Source organism: Papio anubis, chromosome 1 (assembly GCF_008728515.1).
Source record: "Papio anubis isolate 15944 chromosome 1, Panubis1.0, whole genome shotgun sequence".
NCBI lineage: Eukaryota > Metazoa > Chordata > Mammalia > Primates > Cercopithecidae > Papio > Papio anubis.
In genome coordinates, this window is record NC_044976.1 from 156,158,625 (window position 1) to 156,182,241 (window position 23,617).

General features: G+C 55.6%; 1 protein-coding gene across 3 annotated transcripts in view; it reads right to left on the reverse strand.

Moving 5' to 3' along the window:
• Nucleotides 1–995: 995 nt before the first annotated feature.
• CDK18 (cyclin dependent kinase 18) overlaps nt 996–23,617 on the reverse strand; it is a 28,862-nt gene continuing 6,240 nt past the window's right edge. The window contains exons 1-15 of one of the 3 annotated variants that reach the window (XM_017950164.3): nt 10,358–12,336; nt 9,936–10,168; nt 9,294–9,419; nt 8,451–8,507; nt 7,493–7,607; nt 7,211–7,305; nt 6,845–6,907; nt 5,767–5,890; nt 5,516–5,636; nt 4,628–4,725; nt 4,294–4,399; nt 4,158–4,200; nt 3,384–3,474; nt 3,053–3,130; nt 996–2,437 (exon numbers count right to left, since the gene is read on the reverse strand). In XM_017950164.3, the coding sequence (XP_017805653.1) occupies nt 2,403–2,437; nt 3,053–3,130; nt 3,384–3,474; nt 4,158–4,200; nt 4,294–4,399; nt 4,628–4,725; nt 5,516–5,636; nt 5,767–5,890; nt 6,845–6,907; nt 7,211–7,305; nt 7,493–7,607; nt 8,451–8,507; nt 9,294–9,419; nt 9,936–10,168; nt 10,358–10,553 (1,581 nt within the window). In that variant the 5' untranslated portion in view covers nt 10,554–12,336 and the 3' untranslated portion in view covers nt 996–2,402. Of the gene's footprint in view, nt 2,438–3,052; nt 3,131–3,383; nt 3,475–4,157; nt 4,201–4,293; nt 4,400–4,627; nt 4,726–5,515; nt 5,637–5,766; nt 5,891–6,844; nt 6,908–7,210; nt 7,306–7,492; nt 7,608–8,450; nt 8,508–9,293; nt 9,420–9,935; nt 10,169–10,357; nt 12,337–23,617 lie in introns of those variants that run through there. The other 2 variants (XM_021927828.2, XM_009188887.4) reach the window with 2 other exon arrangements.

Below are 23,617 nucleotides of genomic sequence, written 5' to 3' on the forward strand. Positions count from 1 at the left end.
GAGCTGTGTGTGATGTGGGCAGGGGTTGCGTCCAGATCAAAGATGGGGAGGTGGTCTAGGCAACAGCAGGAGGTGTATTCGAGGTCTGCAGTAATGCTTGCAGGGCCTGAATTACAGCAAGGCTCACACCCTCATCCTGCTGCCCTGGTCTTGGCCATTTCCCATGTCAACCCCATCTTGATCCTGCCTCCTCCCTCCCCAGAAGCCAGGGGGCCATTTGGTGCTGGGAACACAGGCATCAGCTGCACGGCCAGACCCCAGACCCCTGCCCAGGAGTCCCTCTTTGCTCTCCTGGCCAGCCCCACCCCACAGGCACCAACTTGGGCCAATGCCAGGCCACAGGTCAGACTCCCAGGCCTGGGGCTCCTCTGCCTACCCACAACCACCAGTGATGCTCCTCAGCAAAAGCCAACTTCTCGCTCCAAACGCAGCAGCACCTAGGATACAGCAGGGGGAATGCTAGGCACCTGTCCCACAGCCTGGGGTGAGGCGGAGGTCAGAGATACACACAAATCAAACTCTCTCCTCATTTTTTTTTTTTTTTTTTTTTTTTGGGGAGGGAGGGCGCCCCGTTCCCCCCGCCTGGGGTGCAGTGGCCGGATCTCAGCTCACTGCAAGCTCCGCCTCCCGGGTTTACGCCATTCTCCTGCCTCAGCCTCCCGAGTAGCTGGGACTACAGGCGCCAGCCACCTCGCCCGGCTAGTTTTTTGTATTTTTTAGTAGAGACGGGGTTTCACCGTGTTAGCCAGGATGGTCTCGATCTCCTGACCTCGTGATCCGCCCGTCTCGGCCTCCCAAAGTGCTAGGATTACAGGCTTGAGCCACCGCGCCCGGCCTCCTCATTTTATATATATATATACAACACACACACACACACACACACGCACACAAGCACGCCCCACCCACACTCATTAGGCCTGGAGAGGGGCCTTCGGTTCTCCATCTTTGGTATCAATCTATCAAAATCAGCTTTTCTGTATGAGACCGCTCGCTCCTTTCTGTACAACATGAATTAAATATATTATCCGTCTCTGCGCTGAGTCACAGGATGTTCACAGTACTGTGGGGAGGAGTGGAGGGTGGGGGCCTGAGGTGGGCAGGGCAGGGGCCCTGGGTAGAAAGGTGAGGCTAGCCTCCCCTTGGCCTGTGCCATTCAGGATCAGTCCAGTGTTGAGGACACCTGGGGGATACAGAGGGGGGCCTTCTTCAGGGGCCCTGGCCCCCCAGGCTCCCGGCCCCCCGAGGCAAGTGTCTCAGCATCACAGCCTGCTCCTGGTCCACATTCCTCTACCTCAGATGGTGGCATCTATACCTCTCCCTGTCGTGGCTGCCCTCTGGGGTGGCAGGGGCTCGGGAAAGCTGGTATTGGGATCAGGTGGACACGAGCCACAAGGGCCGGGAAGGAGGGATGGGGAGGCTGTGCAACCCTCCGGGAGCTGAGGTCAGCCCAGTACCAGCGTCAGGGTGACTCTGCATATCTGGGTGCCGTCCCCAGGACCCTGACCAGGCCTGGCTAATCGGAGCCCCAGGATGATAAGATAAGCAGAAGCCACCTGGGGAAGGGGTGGACAGGCAGGAGCCGGTCACAGCTCCAAGGGCAGTGAGCACGCTACCACCTGCCAATTTAAGGCAACTCCATTCAGACTGGTGAGCTCGGTGGGGGTTGGCCGAGGTGGCAGGCGTGCAACTGGCGGACCCAGGCCACCTCTGGACATAGCTGGGCATCCAAGCATGCCGGCGCTGCTCAGCCACGGTTCAAGCCAGAGGGTGTCGGGGGAATGAGGGTGGGGTAGGGCTGATGGAAAGAAAGGGAACTACTACTCCTTTTGTTGCTGTGGGACACCTGCCAGGTAGGGCAGGCTTTGGCACACATGTGGGTACCTAGGATTCCAGGGTCCCAGAGAGCATGCCATGTCTCTTCTTGCTCTCAGAAGGGAAAAAGATGAAACATCTGTGGGCTCCAAGGGGCCAGAAAAGGGGACTACCAAACTGGCCCTAGGCAGGCCCCTGGGGGAGGAGGGTAAAGCCTGTATCCAGGGCACAGTGCCCATCCTGGCGCCTTAATTCTCTCGCCCATGTGCATCCCACGCAGGTGCCCAAACACTTCAGGGTGGGAGAGGGTACAAGGTCCCCCCTCCTTCTCATGTCTTCTCAGGGAAGCAGCTCATGCCAGCCCCGACGTGGGTAATGGAGGGGTTGGTATGCAGGTGAGGACTACTGGGGAGGCACGTGGGAAGCACAGAGAAGAAACAGCCGTGGCCAGCAGGGCTGCCAAACGGTCTTCTGGGCTGGCTGTCAGCCCTCGTTCTTCAGTCTTCCGAGGGCCACACAGGTTCCATCCTACCCGAATTTGTGGTCCATGTGATCTCTTGTCCCTTGGGCCACGGCAGGGTGGGCGCGGCTCAGAAGATGCTCTGCCGCCTGTTCTTCCCTCGTCCTGGAGAATGGAGGAGGTGGGGCCAAGGCATACCCCAGACCAGCAGGGACAGTCACTGTCCCCCAGAGCTGCTCTGACAGAGCAAGCAAGGGCATGCACATAGGAGCGGGTCCGACCTGGTGTCAAATCCCATCTCTGCTACTTACTAGCTGCATGTCTTGTGATTTAACCTCCCAGAGCCTCAGTTTCATTGACTATGAAATGGGGAACAGTAGTAGTACCAACTTCAAGGGGTGTTTTAAGGATTAAAGGAGAAGATGCATGGGAAGCATTTGTCAATGTCCAAGGCCATTGACTGTTCTAGGAACAAAGGACTGTTCTCCCAGGATGGAATCTGATTAGAGAGCTCAGAGTTTGCAAAGAGAATGCACCAGAGACAGCATGCCTCTTTGCCAGGGCTACTGTCAAACACAATGTCCTGTCTGGGGTGAGGGTTGAAGAGGGAAGAGCTGGACGAGGAAGCCTAGGCAGGAGAAACCAACCCCTTCTCGGCTCCCTGAAGACTCCAAAGGGAAGAAAGTGGCGGAGGGACCATGGGATTCCCCACTGGGGAGGGGTAGCCTGTCCTGGCTTCCACTAACAAGGGAAGGGCTCCAGGAGAGCACAAGCCCCTACCTGGCTGCTGGAAGGCCAAGCCTCGGTAGCCTGGGTCCTTCTGAAGCTGGATCTCTTTCAGGGAGAAGATGGAGGCAGCTGGGGGAGAGGACATGGTGGAGAGAGAGCTGGGTGGAGCGGGACCAACTGAGCCCTGGAGGCAGCGTCTCATTTCCACTGTTTGCCCCCTCAGTTTGCAGTGAGAACCCCAGCAGGGGAGGCCAGGTGCCCAGGGCTGCTCAGCTGGGCCTGGGGCTTCTGGCCTCTTTGTTCTGGTTCTTCTACCCACACTCACCACCCCCTTTCCTTGGTTGTTCTGGGTGGCCCTGCTCCCTGCCCGGACAACACTCACTGTCTTCAAGCTGGTGCACACGCTCTCCCAAAGATCGGAAGTAGGGGTGACTCAGGGCAGCCTCTGCTGACATGCGACTCTTGGATTCATACTGAAAGGCACAGGGTGGGGCTATTGGGCCCTGGCTGGGGGGCTGCAGGGAACCCTCTGAGCAGCAGGACTCTTGTGCTGGTTAGAGCACCAAGGTGGGTGGGGTTTGAGACTAACAGGAGAAGCCCTAGGTCAGCCTCCAGCCCCTACCACAAATCCAACCTCAAGCCATCTCAAGACTCAGGGGAAGGCTCCTTGGTCTCCAGTCACCAGGAAAAACCAGAAATGAAACTTGAGGACAGTGACCTTCTCTTGAGATAGAAATACAGATGCAAACCAACCATGATTAGAAGGAGAACATAGCGTTGTGCCGATAACGACCCTTCATCGTGTGCCTTAGAAGACAGGCACCACACTAAGTGTGTCCCGTCATCTCAATGTATCCTCACTGCCAGCTTATAAAATAGGAATTAATCCCACTTTGCAGTGGAGGAAACGGAGACATGGAGGAGCTCTGTAACTTGCCCAGAGCTACACAGCTAGTAACGGTTTGGGCTCGCAGTGCAGAGACTCCAGAGGATGTGTATGGAGGCCAGCGCTCCCCTGAGCCTTGGGGTGGAGAGTACAGGGAAGATGTTTCGTGAGCACACGAGCCACAGAAGTTGGGGCGTAGGCCTAGCATGGGGCACGGGGACTTCGGCTCTTTGGCTGCCTCTCCCTGGGCCCCGCCGGGAGGTCACTCACCGGGAGCAAGCTGCTTAGGAGGTGGATGCCATCCGTATCCAACCTGCAAGGAGAAGGCGCGGACACAGGCTGTGCCTGAGCGGGGGTGGGAGAGCCAGGGCCACAGAAGGAGGGGCGGTGCGGGCGCCGGGGCTACCTGGGCGCGTGGTTGATGAGCGGCTGCGGGAGGTAGCGGGGGAAGCTGTAGGTGCGGAACTCGGAGAAGGCGGTCACGCCGGGCCACGTCTCTTCTGTGGGGGTCCCTGGGGAGACGAGAGAGGGTGGGGAGGGCCTGAGTGAGGCCCAGGGCCAAGGCCGACTTGAAAGGGATGCAACGTAGCAGGTGGGAGCAAAGATGGCCGAGGCCACAGGGGGTCCCCGCCCGGGAGAGAACTAGGCGAGCCGCTCCTCCCCGTCCCGCTCGACGCCTGGGCTGGACGGAGTTCCGGCGCCCCCTGGTGGTGAGAGGGGCGGAGCAGCGGGAGACTGACCCAGGAGGCGGAAGATGAGGTGCAGCTCCTCCTTGACTGTGGAGCCCGGGAAGAGGGGCCTCCCTGTGGCCATCTCGTAGTGGATGCAGCCCACGCCCCTGCGGGGAGCAAGGGGCAGGGGCGGCATCAGGCAGGGGCGGCCGCCCTTCCTAGGGCTGCTCCACCAGGGCACCAACGACGACCTGCCACAGCTGGCTGCAGGGGTCGTGGCTCTGGCGGCAGAGGGGTGTCCCACGGCAGTGGAGGCTCCTAGAACTGCCCAGCCCCCACTACAGCCCCTCTCTGGGGGCTTCCCTGGGCTCGGGAAAGCTGCGACCTCTCCCCTTTCGCTCTGTGAGGTTTGGGTCTGTGCAGCCAGCGCCCATGTGGCAATTCTCTCAGCAGTGTTGTCTCACACTCTCTCCACTGTGTGCCCCACTGGAAGAGAGAAGTACATAAATCCGTTCTCCTGGGGAACCTCGGGGCGGAGTCACAGCAGCCATTCATCACCACTGGCGGTTCGGCTTGCAATTTGGGCTGATTTTTCATTTTACACCAAATCATACGCTTGTTCATTTTAACATAAAAATAGTACTTCTCTTTCAAAATTTTCACTGGGACTGATGCTTGGGGAAGATTCATCGTATTTACTATAGGGGCCCTCCTGGACTCTCTGGGTCTCTGGTAACCTCCCACAGGCCCCTGGGGGAGGGTCTATTTAAGCCAGGGAAATCCTAACCGATTATATTTCAGACTTAATTTTTTAACATCTAGTTCAGCAGGATGTCACATGGCTTTTAAGCAAAGGAAGTTAGGAAGTTCTTCCCCGAGGCCCTTGGGGCAGCAAGAGAGTCTGGAGGTGTGGCCAGGACTGTCCTCCCCTCCTCGGTCCCGACAGCGCTCACTCACCACATATCAATGGGGGTGGAGTACTCTGTGGATCCCAGCAGCACATCGGGGGGCCTGTACCACAGGGTCACCACCTCATTGGAGTAGGTCTTTGTGGGCACTGACTTGGCCCTGGCCAGTCCTGGGGGCAGACATGTCACTGGACCTCTGTCCACAGGTGCTGTGGGGTTGACTGCTATGCCCTCCCCCACTGCACCCACACCTTGAGGCACCCCAGTGGCATCAGACCCCCACCCTAGCCCCAGCCTCACCGAAGTCGGCCAGCTTCAGCTCGCCCTTCTCGTTGATGAGCAGGTTCTGGGGCTTCAGGTCCCGGTGCAGGATCTTGCGGTGGTGACAGTAGGCGAGGCCCCGGAGCAGCTGGAACATGAAAATCTGGGAGAGGGGGAAGAGAAATGTGAGGTGGAAGGTGGTCCTAAGCCTCTGCTCCAAGGCTGGGACCGGGATGGGGGCAGAGGTTTGGCAGTGAGGTCAGCACAAGCCCCTCATTCTCCTGCCCACCCTGCAGCCCCCATCCTGGGCCCAACCCACACCAGGGAGTCCCATCCAGAGGGGAGGACACCAGGGATGCAGAAGAGGCAGTGAGTGTGGGGGAGGCCAGAGAAGTCTCAGTCAGGAGCACGGGGGTCAGGATGCCTGCCTATGTGGAGACATATGTGCTTGATCTTTTTTTTTTTTTTTTCTTTTTGAGACAGCGTTTTACTCTGTCACCCAGGCTGGAATGCAGTGGCGTGATCATGGCTCACTGCGGCCTCAACCTCCCGGGTTCAAGTGGTCCTCCTGCCTCAGCCTCTCAAGCAGCTGGGACTATGGGTGCACGCTACTGTGCCAGGCTAATTTTTCAATTTTTAGTAGAGATGAGGTCTTGCCATGTTGCCCAGGCTGGTCTCAAACTCCTGGGTTCAAGCCATCTTCCTGCCCTGGCCTCCCAGTGCTGGGATTGCAGGCATGGGCCAACACGCCCAGCCTTGATTCTTTAACAAACACCAGGAGAGGTCATTCATAACCCCCAGTTTCCCCAGAAGCCTCCCTGCATTCTGGCAGGTAGCTCACACTCCCATTTGACAGATGGGGAAACTGATGTTCAGAGTTGGGAGTGGATTTTATACCAACAGCTAGACAGTGGCAGAGAGTGTGTGTCTGTTCCTGGGGTAAAGTGCTCAACCCAGTTCCTAGACTCGTTGATGGCACTGCCCTCTCTCTCTTTCCCAGGTGAGAAGGTCTGAGCCACCCCAGCAGCCGGATCCCTGGCGGTGAGAGTGGGTCCCCGCACTGGGCTTCTGAACAGGTGGCTGCCAAGATGGGGGGACCCTGCCCCCGAGGCCTCACCTTGACGTTGTGCATGCTCATGAGGTTCCCACAGTGATCCAGATACTGCTTCAGGTCACTGTCCTGGAACACAGAGCGTGACTCAGTCCTGCCCCATGGCCAGAAGCCCAGACACAGGCTGAGGAGAGGAAGCCCCTCCCTGGGAAGGGCCCACGCCCACTAGTGGGACAGGTCCCTGGCTTGAGCCACCCCTAAGCCTGAGCTCTTGGCCGACTCCTGCACGGGAACATCTGAGAACCTGATTCCAGAACAAGGCCTGGTTCGCCCTCATCCCACCTCTCCCACTTCCTCAGCTTCCCACTCCCCTACCCACACCCTGTTTCTACCACAAGAGGGAGAGGCTGCCAGCCCCAGCCCGACTCTCACCAGGTACTCAAACACCAGGGTGAGGGACCGATCTGTATGGATGAGGTCATGCAGGGTCACAATATTGGCGTGCTTCAGGTTCTTCAGCAGAGACACTGCGGGGAGACGGGCCTGCCTGGGTCCCCAGGACGCCATGTGTCCCCATACCCTCTTTTCTTGGGGTCAGCTCCAGGAGTCCCACTCCAGCAATGACCCTCCACCCCCAGCTCCTACCAGGGCGCAGGCTGGTGAACCCCTCCTCCTGAAGCCCCAGGGGGAGTGTGGGAGCCTAGGACGCTGTACCCTCTCGGATGGCAGTGCAGGGCGCTCCCTCCTCATGCTCCAGCCGGATCTCTTTCAGGGCCACGAGGTTCTCCGTCAGTTTGCTGCGCCCTTTGAAGACTGTGGCATAGGTGCCCTGGGATGGAGGGCCGCAGCGGTCCCAGGCACATTCAGGTGCTGCTGGCCTCTGCCCAGTGTCTCCCCATTTGTGCCTCTGCCTGGGCTATGACTGGGGCCTGAGTGCCCTTCCTCCCTTCACTGACATGCTGTTTCCTCCAAAGCCTACTTCCTCCAGGAAGCATCCCTAATGACCCCCAGTTGGAGTGAATCCGTCCTTCCTCTAAGCCCCAGCACGCCATGTGCCCCTCTATGATAACACCAGGTTTTTTCTTCCCTATATGATGCTGATGTTTACACAGAGGTCACCTCTTTGGGCTCCTGGAGGGAAAGGGCTGTGTGTTGCCCTCTCTATAAACCTTCACCCACCCCAGGCCTCTGCACAGTGACAACAGAAATACTTAAGTGATATAGCACTTCCTATGTGCCAGGCATTGTCTGCGTGCTGTACATAACCTGCCCAATCCTCGCAATAACCCTATGTGATAGGACAGTTACTATCTCATTGGACAGAGGAAGAAACTAAGGCACACAGCGAGGTCATGTAACTCACCAAAGGTCACAGAGCTAGTAAATGGTGGAGGTAGGTTTTGAACCCAGGCAAGAAGGACTTGAAGAAAAAAAAAAAAAAGACTGGATTCTGCCCAGGGCCATGGCTACTCTATCCTCACGCCCTCCTTCAGGATCTGAGCTCACTTCAACCCCTGCCAAAGGCTGGGCCAGAGTGCACGGCCAGGACTGTGCACCTCTGTGGGGCAGGGGCCATGAGAGGGCCAACCAGAGAGGGCCGACCAGGGAGGTCTGCCCCTCCTCCAAGCCATCCTGCCTGGCTATTTGGAGAAGACCAAACCCAGCCTCTTACCTCTCCCAGTTTGTCCAGTTTCACGTATGTTTCCAGTTTCCCAAAGCCAATGTCTGACTGAGAGGGAGAGACACAGAATGCCATGAGCTTGAAGCCCTTAGCAGCTCCACAGACATGACACCTCCCCCAACTCCAGCCTCTGGGAGGAAAGGGATGAGACCCCATGGTGGAAGGGGCTCGTTTTCCCTTTATCCCTGTGATAAAGGACAGAGCTCATGGAAGTGTGAGTTTCTTCCTCCCAGGACAGCCAAGAGTGTGGAGCCCAGGGCTGTGGCACTTGGGATTGTTGCACATCTTGGCTACCTGTGTCTCCGACTGAGACCACAAGCTCCTCCAGAGTGAACGCTGCCTTTTTTCCCATTTTACCTTGAGTGTCCAGTTCAGAACCCACCTACCTGACGGTGTGTCTCATCAGCACACTTCTAGCTCAGGTGTATCCAACCCTTAACAAGACGGATTCCCGGACCCCCTAGCCGGAGAGGCTGATTCTATAGGTGTCTGGAGGGGTCTTAGAGTCTGTGTTTTGTAAGATGTCCCAAACAGCTCTGATAGGCAGCTAGGACTGGAAGGCACATGCCAGCTGGCCTATTGATCTTAACCATGTGGAGATCGTGGGACCTGGTGTGGGCTTAGAGTCCCATTCTAGCCCAAGTGGGACCCATCTAGGAAATGGATGATGATGTAGGAGGACGATCTAGTTGAATGCACTTAAGCCAGCAGGTGGCGCCAGAGGCCCAGGAATCTTCCTAGAAACACCATATAGGCCTCAGCTGGGACTGATATGCCTGTGCTGAGGAGGGCATATCACCCCACCTTGTGTCCTCTGATCCTCTTGGGACTCACCAGGGAGGCCCGGCGGGACATGCGGCTGGGCGGCTTGGGCAGATCTGGGCTCTCCATCTGTAGCTTCTGTAGGAATTCCTGGGGCAGGCGGATATCCATGGGCAGAGAGAGCCTCTTGCTGACGTCCTGTGGTGACAGGGATGAGATGGGGACACCACTGTTGGCTTCAGGGTAGCTAGGGCTGTGGGGCCCCAGACGCTCACTCTGGACCTAGCGTTCCCTGCAGAACAACCATTCAGAGCCCAATCACAGGCTGTGACCCCAAGCTCACAGCTGCTCCCAGTGTGTGCTCAAGACATACACATGAACACCCGGGGCTGCTGTGTGACCTTAGCACAACCAGGTCACTCTCCGCCTCTCTGGGCCACAGTATCACCATCTGTGCAACATCAATGTCATGCCCTTACAGGCACTGATTCTGTAAGTATATTTTTTCATATATTTGGGCCTATGTGTGTGGATCAAATAGTCAAATTGTCTAGCCCTTGCTAAGTTCAGGAATGTTCTAAGCACTTGGCATAGATTAACCCATTTAATCCATGATGACCATTTTAAAGACAAGGAGACCATGGTGCACAGAGGTTGAGTAACTTGCTCAAAGTTATAGAGCTAATGAATGGCAGAGCTGGAATTTGAACTCACAAAGTCTGGCTGTAAGGCAGCTGCCCTCCTGTGCACACCCCTGTGCGTGCATCCTGCCACCTTCCGGGGCAGAGCTCCAGAGGCCCTCACCTCCATGGAGAAGCGGCGCTGGTTCTGCCGCCGCTGGAACTGCACGCCAGGGGACAGCTGCCCCGGCTCCTCCCCGCTGTCCGTTGGGGAGAAGGTGCTGCACTCCTGCGGGGGGTCTCTGCCAAGAGGACCGAGCTGCAACTCTAAGAGGGACAGGCATCAGCTCCCCTCCCTGCCTCTCTGCCCTGAGGGAGAGGAGGGTAGCCCCCCCTACCCCAGCCCTGTGCTCCTCTCCTAAGGCCAGTGGGGAAGGGGTGGGCAGGGAGGGGAAGGAGGTGCCTGGGGATTGTCTGGTAAGTGGGAGAGGTGCTGGGTGGACCCAGACCTCTCACCCTCGTTCCGCCGGTTGTGGAGCTGGTTGAATTGCTCTGTGAATTCAGCCAAGGATTCTTCGATGGTCTCAGTGCGGGGCACTGACAGGGAGAAACGGCGCTTAAAGTTCTTCATCTTGTTCATGATCATGAGGGACCGGGCAGCCAGGTCCTGAGATGGGAGGTGTGAGAAGAGCAGGTGAAATGAACAAGGCATCCAGTCTGGGTCTCCACCCACTGGGAATTCAGCTCTCTCTTTCCATCAAGTTCTGTCGACCTGTATGCCACCATCACTGGGAGCCAGGGTTGCGTCTTCTCCAAAGTTTGACCCCCCTGAGGGTGGGTGTTCACCCTCTTCTTCCCAGTTACCCTCTTCCTCCCAGCAACTCTCAGCACTGCCCCCATCTCCCGCCAACAACCCACCCGGCCACATCCCGTGCAGTTCTCTATGGACCACTTAGTCCAGCAAAGTACTGGTCATAATAGCAGGCATGATGTGCAAAGAGGATCCTGAAGGCCCCCCAGACCTGAGCCCTTTAGCTGCTAGAGGTCTAGAGAGTTCTGGGGGAAGGGCTGGGGTGGCAGGGAGGGTGCCAGAACTGGGCAGTCCTTGGGCCAGGAAAAATTTACCAACTTGTGTCCAAGGGCTTGAATGTGTCAACGGCCAGTATATCTTACTGACCAAGGCCCATAAACTGAATGTCAGCTTGGCCAACACCCTTGGGACATGATTGGGTCCAAACCTCATTTCACCTCTGATACTGACACATGAAGGTCCCTGCTCTGGCACGCCCCAGGAGGCAAGAGGGGAAAAGGAGGAGGGAGGGGAAGACTGCATCAGAGCTGACCAGCTGCATCTCCTCTCCAGCTGAAATATGGGAGGTCAAGAACAGTGGAAGGTCTCAGGGCAAACACAGAAGCTTGCCAGAAATACAGTCGAGCCCTAGAGAAGATGAGGCCTGATCTCTGCTGGCCTCTTCCCAGGCCAGAGCCCTCCAGGCAGGCAGGTATCCCCTACTGAGAACACCATGCAGGAGCAGTGTGAGCTTTCTGCCCACCCCCACTGGCCCTGTCCCTAACCATGAAAGCTTTCTTCTTCAGGCTCTCCAGCTCCTCGTGCCCTCTGGTCTTAGGGGAGGAGCACAGGGCTGGGGGAGGGGGGCTACCCTCCTCTCCCTCAGGACAGACAGGCAGGGAGGGGAGCTGATGCCTGTCCCTCTTAGACTTGCAGCTCGGTCCTCTTGGCAGAGACACCCCCATAGAGGATGCCCTGCTGGCCACCCAATGAGACCCATGCAACTGCTTCTTCCTGCAGACCCTCCTTTTTCCCTCCTGCCCTGAAAACCCAGAGCAGCACTGTCCCACGTCCCCTCCACTTCCCTTCATGGTTTCCTACATGCTCAGTGCAGCCCCCCTGTCATCCTGCTCTGCACACATTGCCCTTGAGGCCTCACAAGGGCTTCTGCCCATGCCAGCAAGAAGGCACCACGGGGTGAGCCCTATGATGGGCTGCGCTGCACCCACTCCCAGCTGTTACCCATGCACCAGGCACAGCCCACTCCTGGAGGATGCTCTCAGCCCTGCCACTGGCCAGCACCTGGTTGCCAAGGCGACCAGGCCTTTCCCGAATCCTCCTGGTTTAAGGGATTACGGATCAGTAACATGTTGGCTTTGCTTAATGATCACATCCTTCTGTCCTCAGCCAGCCTGGAAAGGGTCTTCTGTCTGGCAGCGCATGCTCCTGGCTGCCCCCAAACACAGCTCAGTGGTGGCCCTCCAGCCACCCTGATCCCAGTCAAGATTCATGGCTGGGTATGAACAGGCTCTCCTTCATTCCTTCAGCAGGCTGGCACCTCTCAGAGTAGAGGCCTCGGGTTTGCAGTGCTAGGAAGGTTCATCTCTGTCAGTGGGCCCTGAAGTCTCACTCAGTTCCAGTCAACAAACAAACTGGCTGGGCATGGTGGCTCACGCCTATAATCCCAGCACTTTGGGAGGCTGAGGTAGGTGGATCACTTGAGGTCAGGAGTTCGAGACCAGCCTGGCCAAACATGGCGAAATCCTGTCTCTACTAAAAATACAAAAAAAATTACAAAAAAAATTAGTGGGGCGTGGTGGCACATGCCTGTGATCCCAGTTACTTGGGAGACTGAGGCAGGAGAATCGCTTGAACCCTAGAGGTGGAGGTTGCAGTGAGTGGAGATTGCGCCATTGCACTCCAGCCTGGGTGACAGAGCAAGACTCTGTCTCAAAAAACAAACAAACAAAACTGAACACCTAATATGCGCCAGCATTGTGCCAGGCATGAGGGTTTCAGAGGCAAGTAAAGGGTGGTCCCTATTCTCAAGGAACTCAGGGGCTGGTGATGCCTCCTTTGATGAGAAGGTAGCTGAAAGTGCTTCCTCTTTGGCTTCCTTGGCAAAGCCCACCAGCCTTGGACTTTCCTGATTCCCCATCCCTAAACTCCTTCCTGTCAGTCATCTTCAGCTGCTCCTCCATGGCTCTGTGCAATGTCTCAGGTCTGCTGTCTGCAGGACTCTTGCAGACAGGAAGCTTCCAGAGGGCAGCCACCAAGCCTCACACTTGTGTATAGCATCCAGGCCACTGGAGGCTTCGTGATGGTGGCAGGAGGTATGGGTCCCAGTGACAAGAGGACCCAGACACTCCTACCTGGTGACTCCCATTTCCAAGTAAGATAGGAGAGTGGAGATGGCCCCCTTTACAGATCAATTATTTTCTTTTTTTCTTTCTTTCTTTTTTTTTTGAGATGGAGTCTCACTGTCACCCAAGCTGGAGTGCAGTGGTGTGATCTTGGCTCACTGCAACCTTCCGGGCTCAAGCAATTCTCATGCCTCAGCCTCCCGAGTAGCTGGGATTACAGGCCTGCACCACCACACCCAGCTAATTTTTGTGTTTTCAGTAGAGACAGGGTTTCACCATGTTGGCTAGGCTGGTCTCGAACTCCTGACCTCAAGTGATCTGCCTGCCTTGACCTCCCAAAATGCTGGGATTACAGGCATGAGCCACTGCACTCAGCCAACTATTTTCAAAGATAGCTGAGCATTAGAATCACTAGGGAGCATTGTAAAAAAATTCAGATTCCTAGGTCTTACCCTGAGATTCTGGAACTGAGGTTCTGAGAATGGTGTCTGGGAAAATGCATTTGAAAAAACATCTCCAATGATGTACACCTGGAGCCGTGACCAGGAAACATCTAAGGTCCAGGTCAGGGACAGTTATCTGCCCAGGCTTCCAGACTACCCTGCTGTGCTGAGGCAGGGGATCCTCAGAGCAGGGGAGGGAAGCAGGAGGCCCCCCACAGGAGAGGAAGTCACTGTCCTGGAAGCCGGCGCATCTGCACGGCACCAACCGATGTCCCCGGGCTTTGTCATGGTTGTTCTCTGGGGGTGGGGAGAGGCGGGCACTTGACTCCCTGGGGTCTGAGCTCTGCCAGGAGGGAGACCAGCCACACCCCTTTCTAAAAACAGGGCTTCCCCATAAAACCGTCCTGCAGTCTGGGATTTATGGGATGGCCTGTTGGATTTGCAGCTCAGGAATCTACAAGTAGCAGCCATAAATCTCACACCCTTGCTCTCGATTGTAGGCTGAGGGGAGGGGAGCTCATTAAAAGCCTCCGGGAAGGAGGCCCCCCATTTCTGCAAGACAAAGGAGATTCAGCCCTGAGTCACACCTGCTCTCCCCAAGGTTCAGTGAGGAGCAAGGAGCCACCAGCCTGTGCCTGGGGTGGGGTGAACGCAGGGAGACGGAGGGAGGGTGAGGCCAGAGGCAGCTGAGTGGAGCAAGAATGTGGGGCCAAGCAGTGCAGGCGATGGAGACCAGCTGTTCTCCACCCGCAGGAGAGGAGCCCGAGAGGAAGTGCCTGTCAGTAGCAGGAGGGATGGGGGTCAGATGTAGGATGGACTTCCTGATGGAGGGGATGGAGGCCGGGGATGTAGGGATGGACTTCCTGATGGAGGGATGGAGGTCAGATGTAGGATGGACTTCCTGATGGAGGGATGGAGGTCAGATGTAGGATGGACTTCCTGATGGTGACAGGGGAGCAGGCGGTGGGGGTGGTGACCACAGCAGAGTGGATGTCTCTCTCTGCTGGGGACAATCGGGGCATTGAACCCAGCAGGGTCTTGGGTGTGACAGGGCAGACTGGGCAGTGAATAGTCTGTTGTTCCCTAGGTCAAGACACAAGATGCCTCTGTCATTTTTCCCTTGGGAGAGTCAGCTCCTCAGATTTGGGGGTTGAGGGGGAAGGGAGACAGGAAAAAGGCCTGTCACCTTAGTGCTGTCTGCCCCTCACCCCCAAGTGGGGACAGAAGGACTCAGTATGACCAGCCTGAGGCCAGCCCAGGGCCAGGCACAGCACAGCCTTTGTCCTCAGGCCAAGGAGCCATCTGGGGCTGTCCCCGTGCAACTGGTGCCAGGGGAAGAGGGCAATGGGCATCCAGGGATGCTGGCCTGGCAGTGGGGGGTGGGGGAAGTTGAAGGAGCAGAGTCCCACTGAGGAGCTGCAGGGTGGGCAGGCAGACCCCAGCCAGCCTCCCCTCCCACCTCCCTGCCCAGGTAAGTCATAAAGCTCTCAGCCCGCTCCAGTTGCTTCCTTCCAGGGACACAGTAGCCGGCCCAGAACTTCCTGCTGGTGCCAGAGCCATGAGTGGCACAGAAGGAGGAAGGAGGAGCCAGGCTGGGAGGAAAGACAGCACTTGCCAGAGGCCACTGTGCACCCAGTGAGCAGGGCTGGCCTCCCAGAATGTTAGCAGGGGAAGATGCTCACACACCCTCCATCCCCATCCCTTGCCCAGTGAAGATGCTGAGGCTCCAAGAAGGGAAATGACTTGTTCGAGATCATGCAGCAGTTTCCTGGTTGTTGCGAAGTGCACAAACGTGACCATATTGCTCCTTTCTTCTCCTGCCTGGAGCCCTCCCTGCCCTTGCCCCTTCCCTGTGGCCTAGGCTTGACTGTTTTCTCCCACTCTGAATTGCATGTCAAACAAACCCAAACTCTGGTGCTACCACTAGCGGGCTGTGGAATCGCAATAATGTTATAAAACCCCTCTCACTCCTGGCTCCAATCATTCATTCAACAATCACTGAACACCTGCTGCATGCCAGGCACTGTTGCAGACCCTGAGAATCACAGATGAATGAAACAGATATTAATTCCTTTCCTAATACCTTTCATCAGGGGCAGGGAGGTGCAGACAATACACAGAATGAATACACAGTATGATGGATGGTGACAAGTGCAATGATGGGAATTCACGCAGGAAAGAGGGAAGGTGTGGGAAGTGCAGTTGCAAGTTTAAGCAGGGTGGTCAGGAAGGCCTCCCCGAGAAGCAGGTGACATCTCAGGAGAAATCCAGAGGAGAAATACCAGAGTAGGTATAAGGTGAGGGGGTCAGTCTTGCTGGGAGAAGCAGGTCAGCCAGGGAACAGCAGGGGCAAAGGTCCTGAGGCAGAAGTGAGTCTGGTTCACTGCAGGATGATGATGTGGCTGGAGAGGATGCTGGATAGGAGCGCGGAGCAGCTGTGTTGGGCCTCGAGGGGTAAGGAGGGCTTGATCAGATGACTGACATGATCTCACTGAGGCTTTAACACGCTGCTGTGTTGAGAATAGACAAGGGGAGCAATGGGAGAGCAGGGAGCCCGGGCAGGAGGCTGCTGCTGAGGCCCAGGGGAGAGAGCTTGGTGGTGGCTGGGACCAGTGTGGAGCAGCGGAGGTGGTGAGAAGTGGCTGGATTCAGGCTATGTTTTGAAGGTGGAGCCAAAGAGCTTTGCAGATGGATTGCATGTTGTGGGTGAGAAAAGAGTCAAGCATGACTCTGCAGGGTTTTGGCCAAGCAGCCGGAGTGGAGGGATGGAACAGTCACTGGAGGGGACAAGGCATTCTGGGAGTAGTGGTTTCAGTGGGAAGACCAGGAGTTGGATGTTGAGCAGGTGACATTTTCAATGTCCAGTGGTATCTGAGTGGACATGCTGGGTGAGCCAACACAACACACCGCTGGCACAGGGAAGATGTCCAGCAAAGCTTGGCTCTCGTCTCTCAAGTTCCTGCCCAGACAAAAAGAGTCCTCATATAAACTTCATCAAACATCCACGCAGACTTCCTTCTTGAAAAATTCTTTCGGATTCCAGGATAGAAGAGGGCCAGGAGACAGGGAGCAGGATCATCTCTTGGCAGATGTGAGGGGGAGAAGGGCCGGAGAGGCAGGGTCCCCCCTCCTTAGACAACTGCAGGGCCACTCAGGGTGGGGCCCGTGCAAGGCAGGGAACCCTGGCTCCTGGCAGACAATCTCCATCTTCTATCTTAGGAGGAAAGAAAGCTCCACAGAGCAGGCCCGGCCAGCCCCAGGGCCCCAGTGTCCAGACAGGGCAGATTCCCAGCCCACTGACTGCTGGGACAACCTGTCCCAGGCCCCAGACCTAACACCTGCCCTGGGGCCGGACCCCTGAGAGACCTTGACCTAGAGACCATGGAGGTGGAGAAGGAGGTTGGTGGAGAATCCTGGGAATCTGGGATGCTGTACACTGGAGAGTGGGAAAGCCAGCTTCACTTCTTAAGCTCCTGGGGCCAGGACTGGAGTCTCCTCTCAGCAAACCCCTTCAAGATGCCTCTTTGCCCTCCTCTTGAACAAAGCCCCGATTCCCCAGCCTGCACCTAAAGGCCCTTCAAGATCTGGGGCCCCTTCCTCTCTGGCTTTGCCCCTCCTCGTTGTCCCCTACATGCTGTACAAGTCCCTGGGGCCTTCAGGAGCTTCCCGGAACTCACCCCACACCCCCAGGACCACCAGGTGCCCCTCCTTCAATGGGGCATGACTTTTCACCTGTCTCCCTCACCTGGAGCACATTGGTCTCTATGCCTGGTGCTGGTGGCATACAGCAGGCACATGTCTGCTTTACAGGCACATATGGAGCATCTGCTGTGTTCCAGGCACATGTTAGATGCATCCCCAAGTCCCTCTTTTTGTTTTGTTTGCTTTTCTTTTCAATCTTGGTCTCTGTGGGCCCAGGGGCAGGGGTTGGGGGATGTAACTTGCGGCTGCCCACTATCTGAAGCCCATAGGGTCTGCCCCTCAGTCACGAAGGCTGACCACCAGCCAGGATCCCTATGACACCCTGTCTCCCAGTCCCTGCCCCCGCCTTGGTCACTCAGCCACTTTGGGCTTTGGGTGAATTTCAAAGAACTAGAGGCCATGGCTGACCAAGTTTGCAGTCGTCATGAGCTAGGACCTCAGAGCCATTCCCTCCTCCCAGGGAGAACTGTGCCTGCTGGGAGCCTGCAGATACCATCTCTTCCTTCATCCTCCAGCTGACCCCGTTCTGCACAGCTGGAGGCCTTAGTCTCCAAGAGCCTGGGACAAACCTCAGGGGAAGCCAGTCACCGCTTAGGTGCCTGCAGCTGTGGTGGCATCAGCAGCAGAAGCCTTGGGGCCTCCTCACAACCTTGCCCTGCCCCAGCCTAGATGAGAGAGGCTGCAGGCCTGAAATCTTCAGGGTGGTCAGAAATGAGCATAGCCAGGCCTGCAGTCACCCTGCCAATGAACAGATGCTCTGGACAGTCCTGGAGCTCCAGGAGGATTCCCACAGCCTCTGTTTGGAATGTAGGAAGTAGGCGGGGAAGGCCTTCCGGGATCAATTTGGGCAAACCTGTTGGATGTCTGCTCAGGAGGCAAAGTGGGGATCAGGGTCACCTCTGCTCCAGACAAATGCACCGTTGTCTCCTAGAGTCTCACTCCAACCAGAAATGTCCTGCAGTGAGGAACACACGGTGTCTAGCCCTGCTCTCCAAAATTCTCTGCAGTTTGGGGTCATGGAAGAAACCCCACTTAGTAGCTGTGACCTGGGAAGACACCCTATGCCTCAGTTTCCTTGCTGCTAACTGAGAATAATACTTGGCCTCCAATTCAACCGCCATAAGCGTCCTAGACTTAACTTTTTCAACTGCTTTCTGATGGTGTCGTTTGCCCATTTAAAATCCTTCGCCGGGCGCGGTGGCTCAAGCCTGTAATCCCAGCACTTTGGGAGGTCGAGACGGGCGGATCATGAGGTCAGGAGATCGAGACCATCCTGGCTAACACGGTGAAACCCCGTCTCTACTAAAAAATACAAAAAACTAGCCGGGCGACGTGGCAGGCACCTGTAGTCCCAGCTACTCAGGAAGCTGAGACAGGAGAATGGCATGAACCCGGGAGGCGGAGCTTGCAGTGAGCTGAGATCGTGCCACTGCACTCCAGCCTGGGCGACAGAGTGAGACTCCGTCTCAAAAAAAAAAAAATCCTTCAAAGCACCTGGGGTGGTGGCTCATGCCTGTAATCCCAGCACTTTGGGAGGTCGAGGCGAGCAGATCACCTGAGGTAGGGAGTTCAAGACCAACCTGGCCAATATAGTGAAACCCTGTCTCTACTAAAAATATAAAAATCAGCTCGGCATGGAGGTGCACGCCTGTAATCCCAGCTACTTGGGAGGCTGAGGCAGGAGTATTGCTTGAACCCAGGAGGCGAAGTTTGCAGTGAGCTGAGATGGCACTACTGCACTCCAGCCTGGGTGTTGCAGCGAGACTCCATCTCAAAAAAAAAAAAAAAAAAAAAAAAAAAATCCTTCAAAGCTAACACTGCCTTCAGGAAAAAGTCCAAACTCCAGGGGCTGGCAGACCAGGCCTTTGTATTTGGATCCCTGTCTTCTTGAGTCTCAGCTGTCACCCCTCCCCAAAGGGTCTGGTTTTATCAGATGTACCTGGCATTCCCAGAGCAAACTCCACTCACACCCCACGGCTTTGCAATCATTTGGCCTGGGATGCCCTTCCTCAATTTTCCCCTCGGTAAAACCACTCCCAAACTCAACTCACGGGTCACTTCCCCTGGGAGGCTATGCGTGACCACACCTTCTTCCTCTAGGTAGAGTGAGATCCTTCCTCCTTGTCCCTTCCAGAGCAGCCAGCACACACTCATAACTACACTGTGAGATCCTTCAGGACAAGAACAGGGCCTTAACATTTTTGCTTCCCTGGTGCCTTACACAGAGTAAGGAGCCCACCAGGTACTCAGCATTTGTGGAACGCATGGACAAGTGACTGAATGAGGCCATCGAGCCACTGTTTCATGATGACTTGTTTAAGCCTCTTTCCTCTACAGAGATAGACACATGAGATCCCTCAAGGACAAAGACCGCATCTTAGTCACCTTTAAGATCCAGGACACACTGCCACATGCAATAAATGTTGGTGCCTTTCCTTCCACTTTCAGGCAGGCCAGGGACCTGTTTCTAGATGTATCTTCTCATCAGGCCAGCTCCTGTCCTAGTTGGGACTTGAGCATGAACGGGGTGGGCCTGGCCCTGTCCTCTTTCTGGCCACACTAGAGCAAGCCTAGACTGTCTAATCACCCAGCCCCAGACGCCCCAGGACATGCTTCCTCCTCAGTTCTCTTGGGTCTCAGAGGGAACAGGAATACAGGGATTGGTACCCAAGCAGATGGAGGGGGGACTAGGGACAGACCAACAACGTGCTACTCATCCTGCCATGGGGATCTCTGCATCTCCTCTAGCCTGAAACTCCACTGTCCCCAGCCAGGTGATGGTCCCTATTCCGTGTTCCCACAGCTTTCTGACGTCCCAAGACAGGGCACTTGGCTCCCTGTCCTATAAGTGTTTACTTGTCATTTCCCTAGTTTGCCTGTGAGCTTTTTAAGGGCAAGCACTGTGGCGTGACTCCTCACTGCACCCCCAGAGCCTGACCCAAGGCCTAAGACAGAGTGAGCCCTCAAATGACTAGCAAATGATATATGAAAGCTGGACTCTAGGCCTCAGCTGAAACCTGACCCTCCTCCTCTAGCCAGCATGTGGCCCGACAGCAGTGGGAGATGGGCTGGGGCAGTGGGAGCAGTGTCCTGCCCAGCAATTACTCCCCCAGTGAGGTCTGTGGAGGTTTTGGGGCTGGAGGCGCCATCCTACATTGAGGAGTGGACTGGAATGAGAAAAACCCGAATGAGAAGTTCCTCCTGCAACATGCATTGAGCTAGGGCCTCCAGAGCTGTGGGGATGGGGTTTGGAGGGGCCTGTGGCCCTCTTCCTGGCTCTGTCACTCAGGGAAGATTCTCAGAGCCTTGCAGGGCAGGTGCACTACTCAGGCTCAGATGTTGGCCTTGACTCCTACAGATGACCCTTCCTGACCCCACACGACCTCGCATCTAGCCCCTCTGTGTGGCTCCACTTCAGTCCTACTGATGTCCACCCTGCTGCTCTCTGGCTTCCTGAGGCTCAAGGAATAGAGGTATATTGCATCTTCTGGTATTTTCCTTTTGACCCTTTTTGGGGGCCCAGCTAAAGCTGGTCTGCACTCTCTGAGGAGGCTCAGGATGTCCAAGTGATAAGATGGGACAAGGAGCCCTTCTGTCAGTTCTGGTCCTGGGCGTACAGAACATCCCAGATCAGAGACTAGAGAAGGGGCAAGGGGCCAGGATAGGCCTGGCCTCCATCCCCCACATCCTCCTGCCTCCAGAGAAAGCCCGCCTTACTCTCCCAGCCAGAGGAGCCCTCTCTGCTCCTTTTAGCAGCCCTCTTTAAAGACCCTTGAGGAAGGTCCTTCCCCAACTGTCTTGTGTTTTTGAGATCCCAGAGTCTGGAACCTTTCCTTAGGTCTTCCTTAAATCCCAGAGGAAACAGCTTCTGTTTCCTCTCCACTTGCTCTGGCACAGAAACTGACGCCTACCATCTTTTATACAATAAATCGGAGAAGAAATGAAGAGTGTCAAATCCACCCACCCAGTAGCCCTCTCTCAGCCAGACATCCCGCGTCCAGCTCTCCTGCTGGCCTGTCATGGGACCTTCAGTCATGTCTCTGGGTTTCTCTCCATGCCCAACTTTGGCAACAGAGCTGCAGGGGCCTTTGAGCCTGGCATCCCTGGAGACCTCTCCGTCTCATGAGGAGGGAGGGAAGGGGGAGGATTTCCCAGCATCTCTAAACCGTATTCCTATTTATACTCCACCCCCACCAGGCTGGCCCACGCCACCCAGTGCCCACATTCTGACAGGAACCCCTGGCTGGTCATCTCCAACCTTCCTCATTCCAATCTGAGAGACTGGCTTTAAAAAGCAGCTTCATGTCACCACCAACAACTCCACTGGGCTCCTCTGACCAGCTCCCAGTTTCTGGTCACTTGGATTGCCCCACGTCTCCCTCCCACCAGGCCGGGCCCAGGAGGCCTCCTTGGCCTGCATGGCCTCCCCCAGGCCTCTGAACATCTCATAGTTGTTCAGTTGTTCTCTAAATGTCCTTTATCCGTGTCACTCACTCACCAGGGTTCAGCCCCCTCAAAGTCACTCACTCATTTCACAAGCACCTGCTCAGCGCCAGGCACTGTCCTGGGCCCTGGGCCTCGGATTCCACTCCCTTGGCAGCCTGGGTCTCCTCCTGCTTCTTCCTTCCTCCTGGGTCTGGTGGACTCACTTCCTCTACCTGTCTCTTGAATGTCAACACTCCCACAATTCCCTTTGGCCCTTTGCTCTTCCCCTCTGGGCATGCTTCCTGGGTGACCTCATCCCCTCCCGAAGTGGAAACCACCACCCGCGTGCTGATGACTCCAGATCTGTAGCCGTGGCCCCACCAAGCCCCTCAGCTCCAGATGCTTGGGTCCAGCTGCCTGCTGGGCACCCTGCCTGGGTGTCCCCCAAGGGTTCAGTTTGAGGGGTGTGTGTGTGTGTGTGTGTGTGTGTGTGTGTGTTTTCTTTTGGAGACGGAATCACCCAGGCTGGAGTGCAGTGGCGCGATCTTGGCTCACTGCAACTTCTGCCTTCTGGGTTCAAGCAATTCTCCTGCCTCAGCTTCCCGAGTAGCTGGGACTACAGGCAGATGACACCACATCCAGCTAATTTTTTGTATTTTAGTAGAGACGGGGTTTCACCATATTACCCAGGCTGGTCTCGAACTCCTGAGCTCAGGTAATCTGCCCGTCTCGGCATCCCAAAGTGCTAGGATTATAGGTGTGAGCCACCACACCTGGCCGAGATGTGTTTTTAAGTGAAGAGGACAGATGTGTACAGTTTGTAAAAGCTGTATGTATGCAGGATATACACATGTGTCACAGGCATGCACATATAAACACAGCACACTGATAACCCAGAAAGCGGTAAGTCAAAACACCAGCAGTAGTTATTCCTGGGTGGTAGAATTATGGGTGATTTTAATGTCTTCTTTTTGCTTATCTGCATCTTCTAATATTTCCATAATGAACATTTATTGCTTACATAAGAAGAAAAGAGCAACACTTATTTTTAAATGAAAAGAAAGTACTTTTAGATTGAGATCCTGGAGCAGTTTAGTGCAAAGTCTGGAGAGAGCTATGATTATCTTGAGCAGGGGTCAGCAAACCTTTTCTGTAAGAGGCCAGACAGCCACTATTTTAGGCTTTGCGGGCCACAGTCTCTGTTGCAACTCTGCAACTCTGCTTTTGTAGCACAAAAGCACCCATGGGCAAGATGTAAATGAATGAATTTGGCCTCGCACCAGTAAAACTTTACTATGAACACTAACATTTGAATTTTATAAAATTTTTTGAGACTGAGTCTGCCTCTGTCACCAGGCTGGAGGCGTGGCCGGATCTCAGCTCACTGCAGCCCGCTCTCCGGTTCACGCTTCATTCTTCCTACTAGCCTCCCGAGTAGTTGGGACTACAGGCTTCCGCACTTCGGCCTGCTGTTTTTTTGTATTTTTTAGTAGAGACGGGTTTCACCGTGGTTAGCCAGGATGGTCTCGATCTCCTGGTCTCTAGATCCTGCCTCTCGGCCTCCCAAAGTGCTGGGATTACAGGCTGAGCCACTGCTTCCTCGCCAAATTTTTATAAAATTTTTAAGGGTCACAAAACTTTATTTTCTTCTTTTGACTTTTTGTCGACCACTTAAAAATGTAAGAATCATTCTTAGCTCATGGGCCATACACAAACAGGCAGGACTTGGCCAAGAGCTATGGTTTGCCAACCCTTGGCCTTGAGCATCCCGTGCCTATGTAGTGTTTGAATCCAGCATCCATTTCTCTGTGAGGTACTTCTTCTCCTCCTAGTTGACAGGGCTGAGGCATTCCAGGATTTCCTTGCCCATCTGAGCACAGCAGGGACCAGGTACCCAGATATCAGCTGGGGGAAGCCCCTGGCTCTACAGTTTGGAGGAACAGGAGGCTGAGCCCCTCTTGGGGCCCCAGCACACAGCTCACCTCATTAGCAGCACTGGCAAAAGTCGGAGACTCAGACCAGCAGCCTCCGAAGGGGCTTTGGAAATCCCCTG